General features: G+C 31.2%; 1 protein-coding gene across 7 annotated transcripts in view; it reads right to left on the bottom strand.

Moving 5' to 3' along the window:
- The window catches only part of mapk10 (mitogen-activated protein kinase 10), a 144,297-nt gene that overhangs the window by 10,387 nt on the left and 120,651 nt on the right, over window positions 1-13,259 (bottom strand). For 5 of the 7 annotated variants that reach the window (XM_056445807.1, XM_056445808.1, XM_056445811.1 and 2 more), the window contains 2 exons: window positions 11,965-12,028; window positions 10,068-10,145 (listed from right to left, as the gene is read on the bottom strand). In XM_056445807.1, coding sequence (XP_056301782.1) covers window positions 10,068-10,145; window positions 11,965-12,028 — 142 coding nt within the window. Of the gene's footprint in view, window positions 1-10,039; window positions 10,146-11,964; window positions 12,029-13,259 lie in introns of all 7 variants that reach the window. The other 2 variants (XM_056445813.1, XM_056445814.1) reach the window with 1 other exon arrangement.

A 13,259-nucleotide genomic window follows, 5' to 3' on the forward strand; every position in this document is an offset into this window, starting at 1 on the left:
TGTGTTTGTATGTAAATATGTATATTTATTATATGTATAATTGAACAACTGCTTTTTTTTATTATTATTATTATATTGAAAGTTTTGTGTGTGCGTGTGTGTGTGTGTGTGTGTGTGTGTGTGTGTGCATGCATGCATTCATGTGTGTGTGTGTGTGTGTGTGTGTGTGTGTGTATATATACATGCATGCATACACAATTAAAAAAAAAAATAAATAAATAAATAAATATATATATATATATATATATATATATATATATATATATATATATATATATATATATATATATATATATATATATATATATATATATATATATATATATATATATAAGCAATCTAGAAATTCTGCAAATTGGGTGTGGTGTTTGAATAATTGTCATTTTATATTTTGAAAAAAAAAAAACGTTTTTCAAAATTGTGTGTAAACAATTGAAAGAAACTGTAAAGGCTCAGAAAAAGTCAAATATGCTTCTCGCCACTAGGTGTAGCTCTCGCTCTACGACAAGACCTTCTGAAGAAAGGACAAATTGTCCATATTTTTCATCATCCGGATTGACTTGCACTGACTGCTCTATAAATCCACACACCAACCAGAAATCCTCCAATCATTCAGCAAATGTGCTTCACCAGGAGCTCTAGCCACTCCAACAACAGGCAAGGAGATTGTATTTGATAAACATCACATGCAAATAACCTCTTAAACGGCTTCCTCAGATAACATTACAAGCTAATTTCCTTGACTGACGGCCTGCATGTTTCGTTTAAATAGCAGGCTGTTCTTTAATACCCATCGAGTGCCAGGAGTATGATTTATAATAAGTTCATAGTACAGTACGAGTTTTCTCGCGTGAGCGAAAAACATGACAGCATGATAAACGATGAAAGCAGTAGCTAGCCTTTAAAACGAGGAGGAACGAAGAGGCTGGCGACATTGGCTCAGCAAGGGCTTTTTTTGCTGTCAGTTTTATGGACACTGTCTGTTTCAGCTTCTCTCTCTCTTTCGCTCTATAATATTGTGCCAGACCAACAAAATATGAGAGCTGGTTACACATCATATCACATCACACTAAGGGATGTGAGAGAGCAACAGGAACATTGACATAAAACAGCTGAGAAAACGACTCACACAGCACAGTCATGTGTTTTCTGCGCATTGAGGCTGCATTTTAAAATAAATTAGGTATTAAATCATTCATTTTCATTCGGCTTAGTCCCTTTATTCATCAGGGGTTGTCACAGCGGAATGAACCGGTAATTTATCCAGCATATGTTTTACACAGTGGATGCCCTTCCAGACGCAACACAGTACTGGGAAACATCCATACACTCTCACATGCACACACATACACTACGACCAATTTAGTTTATTTAATTCACCTATAGCGCATGTCTTTGAACTGTGGCGGAAACCCATGCAAACATGGGGAGAACATGCAAACTCCACACAGATACGCCAACTGACCCAGCCGAGGCTCGAACCAGCGACCTTCTTGCTGTGAGGCAACACGTTGTCCCAAAACAACAAAATAACAAAAATAATTTAAATAAAACTTCAAATTATAAAAAAAACACCAGTATTTATTAATATTAAAATCGTAATCAATAATAATAAGGAAATTAATTATGAGAAGGACAGCATTTATTAAAATAAAAATTTCACTTTACTAAAATAAAAAAAATAAATAAAATTGTACAAACTACAGAATGGTATTAAAATAAATTTTATATTTATAAAAATTATAAAATTAAAGAGATAATATATATATATATATATATATATATATATATATATATATATATATATATATATATATATATATATATATATATATATATATATTATTTTTTTTTTTTTTTTTTTTTTTTTACCATTAAATTCTTAAATGTTTTTTTGCTACATATGCTCTACAGCTCCACTTGTCTGATTACCCTGGTATTTTTGTATCTCCATCATATTAATCAACATTATATACAGTTTAAGTCAAAATTATTAGTCCTCCTGTGATGATGATGATTTTTGTTATTATTAAATATTTTCTAAGTGATGCTTAACAGAGAAAGGAATTTTTCACAGTATTTCCTGTAACATTTTTTTTCTTCTGGAGAAAACCTTGTTTGGGGGTTTTTTCGGCTAGACTAAAAGCAGTTTTAATTTTTTTTCTTAACCATTTTAGGGTAAATATTATTAGCCCCTTTAAGCAATTATTTTTTTGTTCGTCTACAGCAGGAGTTCCCAAACTTTTCAGCCCATGACTCCCAAAAAAATAACAATGTAAGGGACTCGTAACCCGTACTATCCTCAGAAGTGGTTATAAATATACTAATGTTAAATAAACACACCAATAGGCCTATATAAACACAAGCATATTGACAACACAAAACAATTCCATGTAATTTTTATGGTAATTTATGAATTTGTTTAATTTCAACATGATAAGAATTAATAAGAAGGAAAGGCACAATGATTGGAACACAAGTAAAGTGCTCAGCATAATTGAGTACACCCTATTTTGAAAATGAATACATTTTTGTTTCTCTTGATTTATTTAGTTTTATTTATTTTTTTCCTCTTTTTTTTATTTGTATTTAATATTTTTCATATAAATTTGGGTGTACTAGTTTTCGGACCATTATTGTAAGTTATTTTGTTAGATAAGCTCCAGTACAGTAGCTTCAGTACTAACTAATCTAATGTATAACATTATAGCTTCCTATTAAAAGCTTATAAAAGATAGATTTATGAGGTGTGTACTTGTATATCAGGGATCACCAATCTCGTTCCTGGAGGTCTGCTGCCCTGCAGGGTTTAGCTCCAACTTGCTTGGGTGTTTCAAGTATACCTAGTAAGACTGCTTTTAGCTTGTTCAGGTGTGTTTGATTAGAGTTCGAGCTAAAATCTGCAGGACACTGGACCTCCAGAAACAAGTTTGGTGATCCCTGTTATATATGCTGAGCATTGTACATTATGGGTTTAATTTTAGAGACAGCCAATCGGAGGTCATCCTCCACCTTGTTATCAGTATTTATTTAGAATGTGCTATCATTTTATAAATTGTTATACGTTTATAATATGTATGTGAGTGATGAAAAGGTGTCAGAACGCTTATAGTTCCTAAAAAATTTGATCTGCTGCAGCTAATGTTTTTTGCTGTCTTGTTAATCTAAAAAACATAATCAATTGGTCCACAAACCAATGGGGAAAAAATCGATAGGCTAATTATTTTTTTACACATTTTTTATAGGATATGGGTAAAGTATGGTACTACTCACTAGGCGAGCCCCACTCACTGATGTGTGACGTGACCCCCACTTTGGGAACCACCGGTCTACAGAACAAACCATCGTTATACAATAACTTGCCCTATTACTCTAACTTGCCTAATTAACCTAGCTAAGCATTTAATGTCACTTTAAGCTGTATAGAAGTGTCTTGAAAAATATCTAGTAAAATATTATTTACTGTCATCATGGCAAAGATAAAATAAATCAGTTATTAGAAATGAGTTATTAAAACTATTGTTTATAAATGTGTTGAAAAAAATCTTGAAATTGAAGAAATTTGGAAAAAAAATTAGGGTGGCTAATTCAGAAAGGCTAATAATTCTGACTTCAACTATGTATCCCATATAAATGATTCCAGTGTCTGTTCAGGTATAAAAACAGTCAGTTTCTGCTGTGAGTGTCTGAATCGTCCATCCGTCCCCCTCGCTGAACCTCTGCGTCCCCCAGACCTCCATCAATCTCCAGCTTACACTGCAGGACGGTGCTTCCTAAAGCGCTGCATCTCCCAGATCCGTAATAAAACAGGAGGCGAAGGAGGATTTATAGCCGGCATTGATTTTTAACCCCGGTATGGTTCTGCGGGTTTAACTAAACACACTGAATCACTGTTTAGTACAGGACGCCTCACACAGGACATCTATAAACAGCAGTCTTCAGGATTTCTCTTCCGTCAATAGATTTCCAGCTGGTTAATAGGAACAAGATCAATGTTTGTGGAAAATAACCAGATATGGAGCTGTCAGAGTACTAATACTAATGTTTTTGCTTTTACTACTACCACTACTATTACTACTATATATATATATATATATATATATATATATATATATATATATATATATATATATATATATATATATATATATATATATATATATATATATATATATATATATATATATATATATATATATATATATATATATATATTTTTTTTTTTTTTTTTTTTTTTTATTAAATTTTTTTTTTTACTATATTGCAGCAAAAAAAGAAGCTTTTTTTACTTCGTATTTTAGTCGTTTTTTTTTTTTTTTTTTTTTTTACAAATAACTAAACCATTTTTTTTTACTTGTGTGCATGAATGTATGTTAATTGAGACACATTAATTTGAAAATGAAATTCTCTACTTTAAAAATTTTATTTTTTTTGAAAAAAGGATAAAAATAAGGTAAATTATACTTAAAACTAGTGGTGTAACGAATCACAAATCACACAGTTTGGATCGTTATGGTTTTTTAGTCACGGATCGGACCATTTTTTTCTGATCAGCCAAAAAGTGGAGGAGACAAATGTAATTTGCTTTACATTTATTACAAAAACAGCACTGCAAGACACTCTGTTTTAACAAACTGAACTTACAACCTGTAATTTTATTATATACATTTATAATTTATTTTGCGTGGATGTTGAGATCCCGATCTTTTAATGGTTAATCGTGCAGCTTACAGTGAATGCATTATTGCAGGCTAAACAAGTAGTGAGAGAAAACACCTTTAATAACCTAAGAAACCCACCACATCCTGAATAACCCACTACAACTTTTTCCGTCATCATTATAATTTACAGGAAAGCTTAAATGCTTTCATACATGTGATTTGAATGATGTGAGAGGCGATCGTTACAAATTTAGAATTAAATAAGAAAAGTTTAATCACGTGTGTTCAGAACTGTGGGTTGTGATCCGTATGAATCATGGATCAACCGTGATACGTTACACCCATACTAAAACTGTATAAACATTTTTATTTCATTTAATTATTATATATTAAATTGTTAAACTGGATGAGCGATGATTAAAAGTTCTTTTTATGTGTATTTTAATATATTTATTCAATTCTCAACTAAGTGTATCTTTAGGTTTAGATGGCATAAAAGACAAATACTAAGGTTTTTATTTTATTTATTTTTTTGTGCACTTCATAGACCTCATGTGGAAATATCAAACAGTATTATTCGTAAAGCTGCTTTAAAATGCTATATGTGCATTTGTAAACAACACTACTGTTAAACTGAACTGACCTAAAATATCCAAGCACAGTAACCCACACTGCTGTGAAATACAGAGCTGCATTGCGACTGCTTTCTTCAGCACAAGCACTTAATTACAACGAGGGAGACGGACTGAGAGAGTGACTGAGAGAGAGAGAGAGAGAGAGAGAGAGAGAGAGGAAATGAGGCCAGAAACAGACGGACAACACATGCAAAACGAATTCAAAGATCCCAGCAATATCCCAAAAACACAAGCAGCTAGAAACCAAGATCTCCATCCACATATTTGGATGTTAATAAGTAAAAGCGATGCTGGTAAAACATGAAGAATTGGAGCTGGTGTGACTGTCTGTCACCTTCTCAATGCTGCAGGACTGCAGACATGCAACACCGCATCACTACTGTAGAAACCAACACACACACATATACACGTACACACACACTGCCCCCTTCAGGTCAAACCAACACACTGCAGGCTAAATGATTATCCATCAAACTTCAAAGAAAAGCCTTTTCGATGAGTGGATTAACATATTCTTCATGCCGGCCAATTACTTGAAACTTTTCAGGGTTTCCTGAACTGTAATATTATTATTCTTATTATTGAAAGTTTATAAAAATCAGACTTCATGGACTCCAGCCTTAATTATGAGACGTGTATACATAAACAGTGGCAGATAAACAATATTAAATCAGATACATATGCATCGATAAACATTAAAAATGCACAGCAGTCACATAATTTTAGCAAAGTTTTAAACTCAAACATTAATTGAATCCATTATTTGTATACATTTACATTCCTGCAGCATGTTTTACATCATTTTAAGAAAATATATATTTCCTTTGCTAGGCTCCACCCCTTTGGTTATGCGAGGTTTTGATTTTTAAACAAGAATAATTATTTACTGATATCTTGTTTCGAGCATAACATAGCATCTGGAGTAATTTCTCAAGTAAATGTATTTTATTTCAAGAAATATTTTATATGTTAATTAATACAAATTAAGGGAGAGTTTTCATTATTCCATGATACATTTCTCTTTTGCGTTTTGCCCATTCATTAACATGACAGCAAGCAGCCTTGTAGGGCTCTGGAAATGCACACTATTGAAATGTTTAGAAGTGCAAGATTTGGAAAGTGATACCATTATCTAAATGATAAAAACATAATTTTGTTAAGATGGTGAGATCATAGATGCATATTAAATGTTCGGTGTTTTGTCATGCAGAAGTATTTGACATCTAAAACCACAAAAATGGACTAAGGTGTTTGTGCAGATGAGTAATCTTTCATTACAAAGTGATATCGCCACCTACTGGGCTGACATGATACAGATTTATTTGTCCTTTTTACAAATTTTATGAACAGGGATTATACAAAATAAATGTTGTCATGTAAATGTACCCCTGAGAAAATATTTTAAAACATACCTACTTTTAAACGTGGGGCTTAGCAAAGGGTCAGTTGAAAATGTTGAGTTAGAAAATATTCTGTGTTAAATACAATGTCATAAAGTGCCTTTTTAAAGGGATAGCTCACCCAAAAAAATGTACTGCCAAAAGCCAAGGATATACATTTTGTTTTGTCTGTATATATTTTTTTGACTCCCAAAGTGACAGTAACCACAGACTTTCAATTAGGTTTTAATCATTATTAATGTTCTACTGACAAAGTAAAAAACACATTCATTTTTAGATGAACTATTCCTTTAAAAATGCTGTAAGCATTTCTTAGGTATACCATAAATAAAATGTAAGCTCTGGGGAAGGCTCTTATTGGTTTCTTTAGCCAATCAGAAATTATTTCTCCCTGTCATTCAATAGCTGGTTTTCCATCTTAAAGTAAAGCAAATCATTTTAAAGTTTACAAAAAAGAAAAATGTCTAAATGCGAATTAGATGTGTTTCCATCAAGTTATTAGGGGCATTTCACACAGAACGCATCTTTGCATCTAAAACTTGCAATGCTTGCTCGGCCTCCAAGTTCATCTATTTGGTCCACTGCTTTGGCACTGACACTGATAAGCAGCACTGTGTGTTAACCCTTTGACTACGCCTCTACCAAATGGTTGACCATGTTTTTACTGTTTTAAATAATGACTGTTTTAAAAAATGGCCTAAATAATGTCCTACACACAATGACCTTACAAAAGAAAAACAAATCAAACATAATTCTGTTGAACTACTACATTTGATTTTGGTTTTATTGTTAAAAAAAAAAAACTACTTTTTTTTTTTTTTTTTTTTTATAAATTGGTCTTACACTTCATATTTTCAGATTTTTCAGAGTACATGTATGAATTCCGGTACTTTTACCATAAACCGACATATCAACCATTTGATAGAGGTTGATATTTTTAAAAATTATTGGATTTGTTGAAAAAAATGTATTGAGTGTGTTAACTAGCAACATTAGGAGTTAAGACATTTTTTTTCTTTGTAGGGTAGTTAAAGGGTTAAAGTTGAAGTTCTTGTCATGCATGTCTGTAAAGCAAGTCTTCACATTGAAAAACAATGTAAAAGTATCTCACTGGAATGGAAAAATGCGTGTAGAGTGACCGACAGTGGTATTGGTAACCTAGTAACCAATAGTAAACAAAACAAGCCTAATGGAGATAGCCGATTAGTCGTGTGCATAGATATTTACATTAGAAGTCGCCTACGTTATTGTTGTCTATTGGAAGGAATGCGCTAATATGGCCGCCATTTTAGTACAGGGTAGCGCTGCTTTGAAATGAATGTGGGACCAAGGGCAGTGGAGAACTGACCAACCTATTCCTTTCGGTTCACTGCTGTTTAAAAACAGTGACGCCGGTGCTGAACTGGGGCTCGCAGTGGCTGTAGCCCAATCAGAATATTGAATAATCCTGTTTTAGTCACCCATAAGGGGGATCAGATGTCCCAATTTTCCCAGTCCTTTATTTTGGCAATATATCTGATGCAAAAAAAAAAAATAAATAAAAATAAAATAAAATAAGAATGCTAGCCTTCTGTAACTCTAGAAGACCACTATATTTTGGATAAAAGCATGTATTTTAAAGATATCATGGATTTATGGTCAGCTAAAGTTTTAATGAAACTTTTTAAAGATGAACCCCTATTTGAAGCATTTATTAAATAACGCTAATTTAGGAAATATTGCAAATGTTTTTTTGTTTTGCTGATTTTTGCAGCCTGTTTGAACTTTAAAGTTCATATTATGTTGTTACTTTAATTGTATGTACTTGCAGGCCTATTTTAATAAAATAGAGAAAATATATAATAATCAAATATAAATCAAATGGTAGAAAATTTGATAATAGTGTTAATAGTTACTATAATTTACTTATAGTAATAGGAAATTATTAATAAAAAAACAACTATATATATATATATATATATATATATATATATATATATATATATATATATATATATATATATATATATATATATATATATATATATATATATATTAGTTTTGTAAGGTAAAAAAAAAATTAAGGGGGGCCCTTGGATTTGTAATAGCCCCAGGGCCCAATGTGTTTTTATTCCGGCCTTGTTTGTGTGCATGGAAATGTATTATCCTCCCTCCCTGTTCAATTTGATCTAATCCGTGTCCTGAAACACAGCCCCTCTTCTGCTTTCACTTTTAATTCTGACGGAGGGAGCGATTCGTTTGTAAATGAATCTCCGCGTTATGAACGACTCATGTGAACCATCAATATCCCTGCAGCTGAATGTAAATTATCCACCTTTCTGATCTAAGTGGTATATAATATTTATAATTTGTAATAATTTAGGGTGGACAGTATGCACATACAGGCGCAGGCACTGTTGTCATCAGGCACCCTTATAAGTTACTTCAAAAACCAGCTGTTACTTCACTTAGGTGGCAATAATACATGTTTCTGGCACTTCAGCGTCTTGTTGTCATTTCACTTACATTGTTTGCTTTATTTTATTCAACAAAACTAGCATGAGCTGAGTATTTAGAGCAAGTTGGTGCTACTTTGCCTCATGGTCAGTGCAGTAATGACTATTATCATCAATAATGTTACTTGTTGAGCACAAAAGTTTGTATCATACAAAAACGTAAAAATTTAAATCTTACGTATGAGATGTTCTGCCTTTATGCTTTGTTTGCTCGTTACTACACCTGTACACAGCGCTAAAGTCCAGCATCTTCACATTGGTTATAGTCTAGATTAATGTGGTTGAATGGCATTTATTCTGGGAGCACTGTACAAATGTGGCGGCACTATTGACGCATGCTCAGGGGAACGTATGCGATATCTATGAATCATGTGGGTGTTATATTCGCAGCAGAGTTTATTCATTGAATGCATTTCCATCTTGCATTATTCACATTAACCTTTAAGTCCAAAACCACCTCAAGTGTGTACACATCTTTTCTTTCACCATGTAAGGGATTTTTTTTCCAAATCTGCCATTACTATTACTCGTTTCTCATGCGACACTTCAAAATGTGCATTAACACAGGGGGATGGAAAGCCAGCTAGTGTTGAAATGTCTTTGTGGGTGGGGTTTAGTAGAGTTTTGTTTTTGTACAGTGGTTGAAAGTGCTTACAGCATCTTGAATCAACACTACAACAAACAACAACACTCTGTATTACAGATTAAACGACACCAAGAAAAACCATCACGTAATAACACTCTGTTTGTGTCACACGGACGAGATGAGAGGGGGGACAGGGACAAATGGAGCAGTCACAATGGGAGGGTTTCTCATAAACAGCTGAAATCACTTTAAATTGACTTACAGAAGCATAGCTTATGCACAGAGAGTACCTGAGGGAGAGGGCTGTCCCTTCACCACACCATTCTTTGTTCTCTCCTCGAAGTTCATCACCTCTTTATAGATGAGCTCTGAGCCGCAGAGAGACACAGGTGGAGAGAAATGAGCACGCTTGCACATCTAATCAACGCAAAACCACTTTTGGGTAATTAGAAATCAAAAGACAAAATGAACACTTAGATTTAGATCAATATTTTCTGTGTGTTTGTTTGAATGCAACACATTAGTATGCAATACTAATAATGATGTGTGTATGTTTTTTTTTTTTTTAATACAACTACTAATATACACCGTCTCAAAAAAATCCAAGCAAAATTAATTCTGTCAGAATTTCGTCAAAACACACCTCCAACTTTAATTAGATTTAGTAATTTGATGGCAAATTGGGGGCAAATATTTCACCTCACCTGATTTATATCACCACATTACTTTGTTAAACAATGATAACCCAAATATTGACAGAACGCTTCAATATTATTACTTTCAAACTTAATTAGCACTCAGAAATAAAGCAGTGTTTACATATCGGAGTAATTAATTGCCAGACTCCCGTGCAATCTGTCGGACAGTGCAATTGGTGCGTGGTGCATCTTCTTGGCTCAGTCCCATGTCTTCGACAGTGGTGATATTTTTAACAGTATGGCCAGTGCAGTAAATTTTCGCCAGCAAGTAATCCAAATCCACCTTTTGTCCAGTTTTTAGTCAGAAATTCATGAAAAAAACGTATGCACAGATTGCGCTGTCATTCTTATTTCAGTAGTACAAGTGAGTCCTGTTTTTGTAAAATATATTATCATTTTTTTTGTTTTTTTTGTTTTTTGAGACACGGTGTATATACAGTCAGAATTATTAGCAGAATTACTAGATAGTCAGAATTATTAGCCCTCTTCGATTTTTTTTTTATTTATTTATTTATTTATTTATTTATTTATTATTATTATTTTTTTTTTTTACCTTTTTAAAATGTTTTTTAAAAAATTAAAAACTGCTTTTATTCTAGTTAAAAATATTTTAAAAATAAAACAATTCAAAGGGGGGCTAATAATTCTAATTTCAACTTCATATAAGCAACACTACCCTTTACATGTATATTCTAATGCTACAAGCATTTGACTTTATTATTATTATTATTCAAATCCATAGGTAAAATCCACATCTGTGTAGTTTCAACATTATTTACTAATGCTACACTTGTCTTATTTCTTGAATTATATAAGTATTAGTAGTTGTAGTTTAGCAACATTTATTCATTGAAATATTAAATAAATACATTGAATAAATGTACAAACAAATCTAAATATAACAAAAAAATATTACAAATAATTAAATGTAAATGACTAAAATAAAATAAAAACAATTTTATAAAAGCTAATTCTTAACATTTAACTATTATTATTATTATTATAGTATACAAATAGTACAAAAGTAACACATGGTATACGTGCTTTTATAGTATATTGTAAGGACCATTTTTATATATAATTGCTGTTAAGCTGAAATAAAAATGCAGCCCTGGAAACCAATTTCACTCGAAAAATGAAATGATAATCAGTTTAAGCTGGAAATTTATATGGAATTACTAAAAACAGATAAATAAAGGCTAAGTAGAAAATAATAATAAATTCAAAAATATTGTTGCTCTCTGTAAGGACAGTAAAATGTGAAATCGATCTATTAAGTCTAAGTATATCATATACAAAATTAAGTTTTATTTGCACTGTAAATATGCAGAAAGGCTTATTTGATTCGATATTTAGCATCTAAAGATAAAATAAACTAGCATTAGCTCTATAGAAAGGTTATGATAGAAACCTTAATAAAAGCATCTTAAGTGCACACTATGCATGATTTGAGTTATATGTAAACGCAGCGATCCAAACCAAGACCTACCTTTCCATTCATCAATGGAGTGTTCCCTCTCATCTAGCTGTTTATCATAGATCTGTGGAGGAGGCTGAGAAATGAGACACAGACAGAGGAACACATTTAATTATCACAACATAATCATAAACATTGAATGTCTTCTCAATTAAAGTATCATTGCTTGTCCTTAACCATAAAGACTGAAAAAGTATATTAATTTATGCTATTTACATCAGGCAGTATGGGTAGTGTCTAGCATGTCTACTATGGCAAGCCATTTTAACATTAAACCTTAAACTGTACTTGATTTCTAGCTGTTTTTACATACTAGTACTCATTAATTAAATGCTAGTACTCATTAGTTACTTGACTAATGACATTTTAATAGTACTTAATAATTACACACTAGTACTTACTTAATGGATATTATTATTTATTAGATTCTGTTACATATTCATTAGATGCTAGTTCTTGGTTATTAGAAACTATAATTTATTCAGTAGATACTATTCATATACTTATTCAATACTTAGATAATATTACTCATTCATTAAATTACATATTCATTAAATACTATTACTTATTCATTAAATTATATTACTTGATAATTAGATATGAACCATTATATACTATTACTTATCCATTATTTACTTGTATTTATTAAATTGTATGTCCTATTCCTTAAATACTAGTTGTTATTATTATTTATATACTATAACTTCTTAATTAAATTATATTACTTATATTTAAAAATAATAATAATTAAAAAAAATATGAAAAAGTTATATAATTTAATGAATAAGTACTAGCATCTAATAGAATCTAATAAGTAATATGATTTAATAAGTAATATCTTTAATGAATACGTAATATCTTTAATGAATAAGTACTAGTATCTAATCAATATTAGTTATTCATTAGCTTCTATTCCATATTCATTGGATACTAGTCCATATTCATGAAATTATATTACTTATTTATTACATTACCTTACTCATTCATTGGATATTATTACATATTTATTAGATACTTTCAGATAATTTCATTAGATACTAGCATTTATTAAATATTGTATGGGTTTATTTCATGCTTGTACTTATTTGTTAGGTGCTAGTAATTATTCATTAGAAATTGGTCCATTAGGTAGAATGGATAATAGTAGTACTTATCCATTAGTTACTGGTACTAATTCATTAAATACTAGTACTCATATAGTATTCATGTATTAGATGCTAGGGCTCTTTCATTAGATTGTGGTAGTCATTAATTTTATATTATACACTACTAGTACTTATTCATTAGTTGCATTATTCTTTTTATAC

This window comes from Danio aesculapii, chromosome 21, assembly GCF_903798145.1.
Source record: "Danio aesculapii chromosome 21, fDanAes4.1, whole genome shotgun sequence".
NCBI classification, from domain to species: Eukaryota; Metazoa; Chordata; class Actinopteri; order Cypriniformes; family Danionidae; genus Danio; species Danio aesculapii.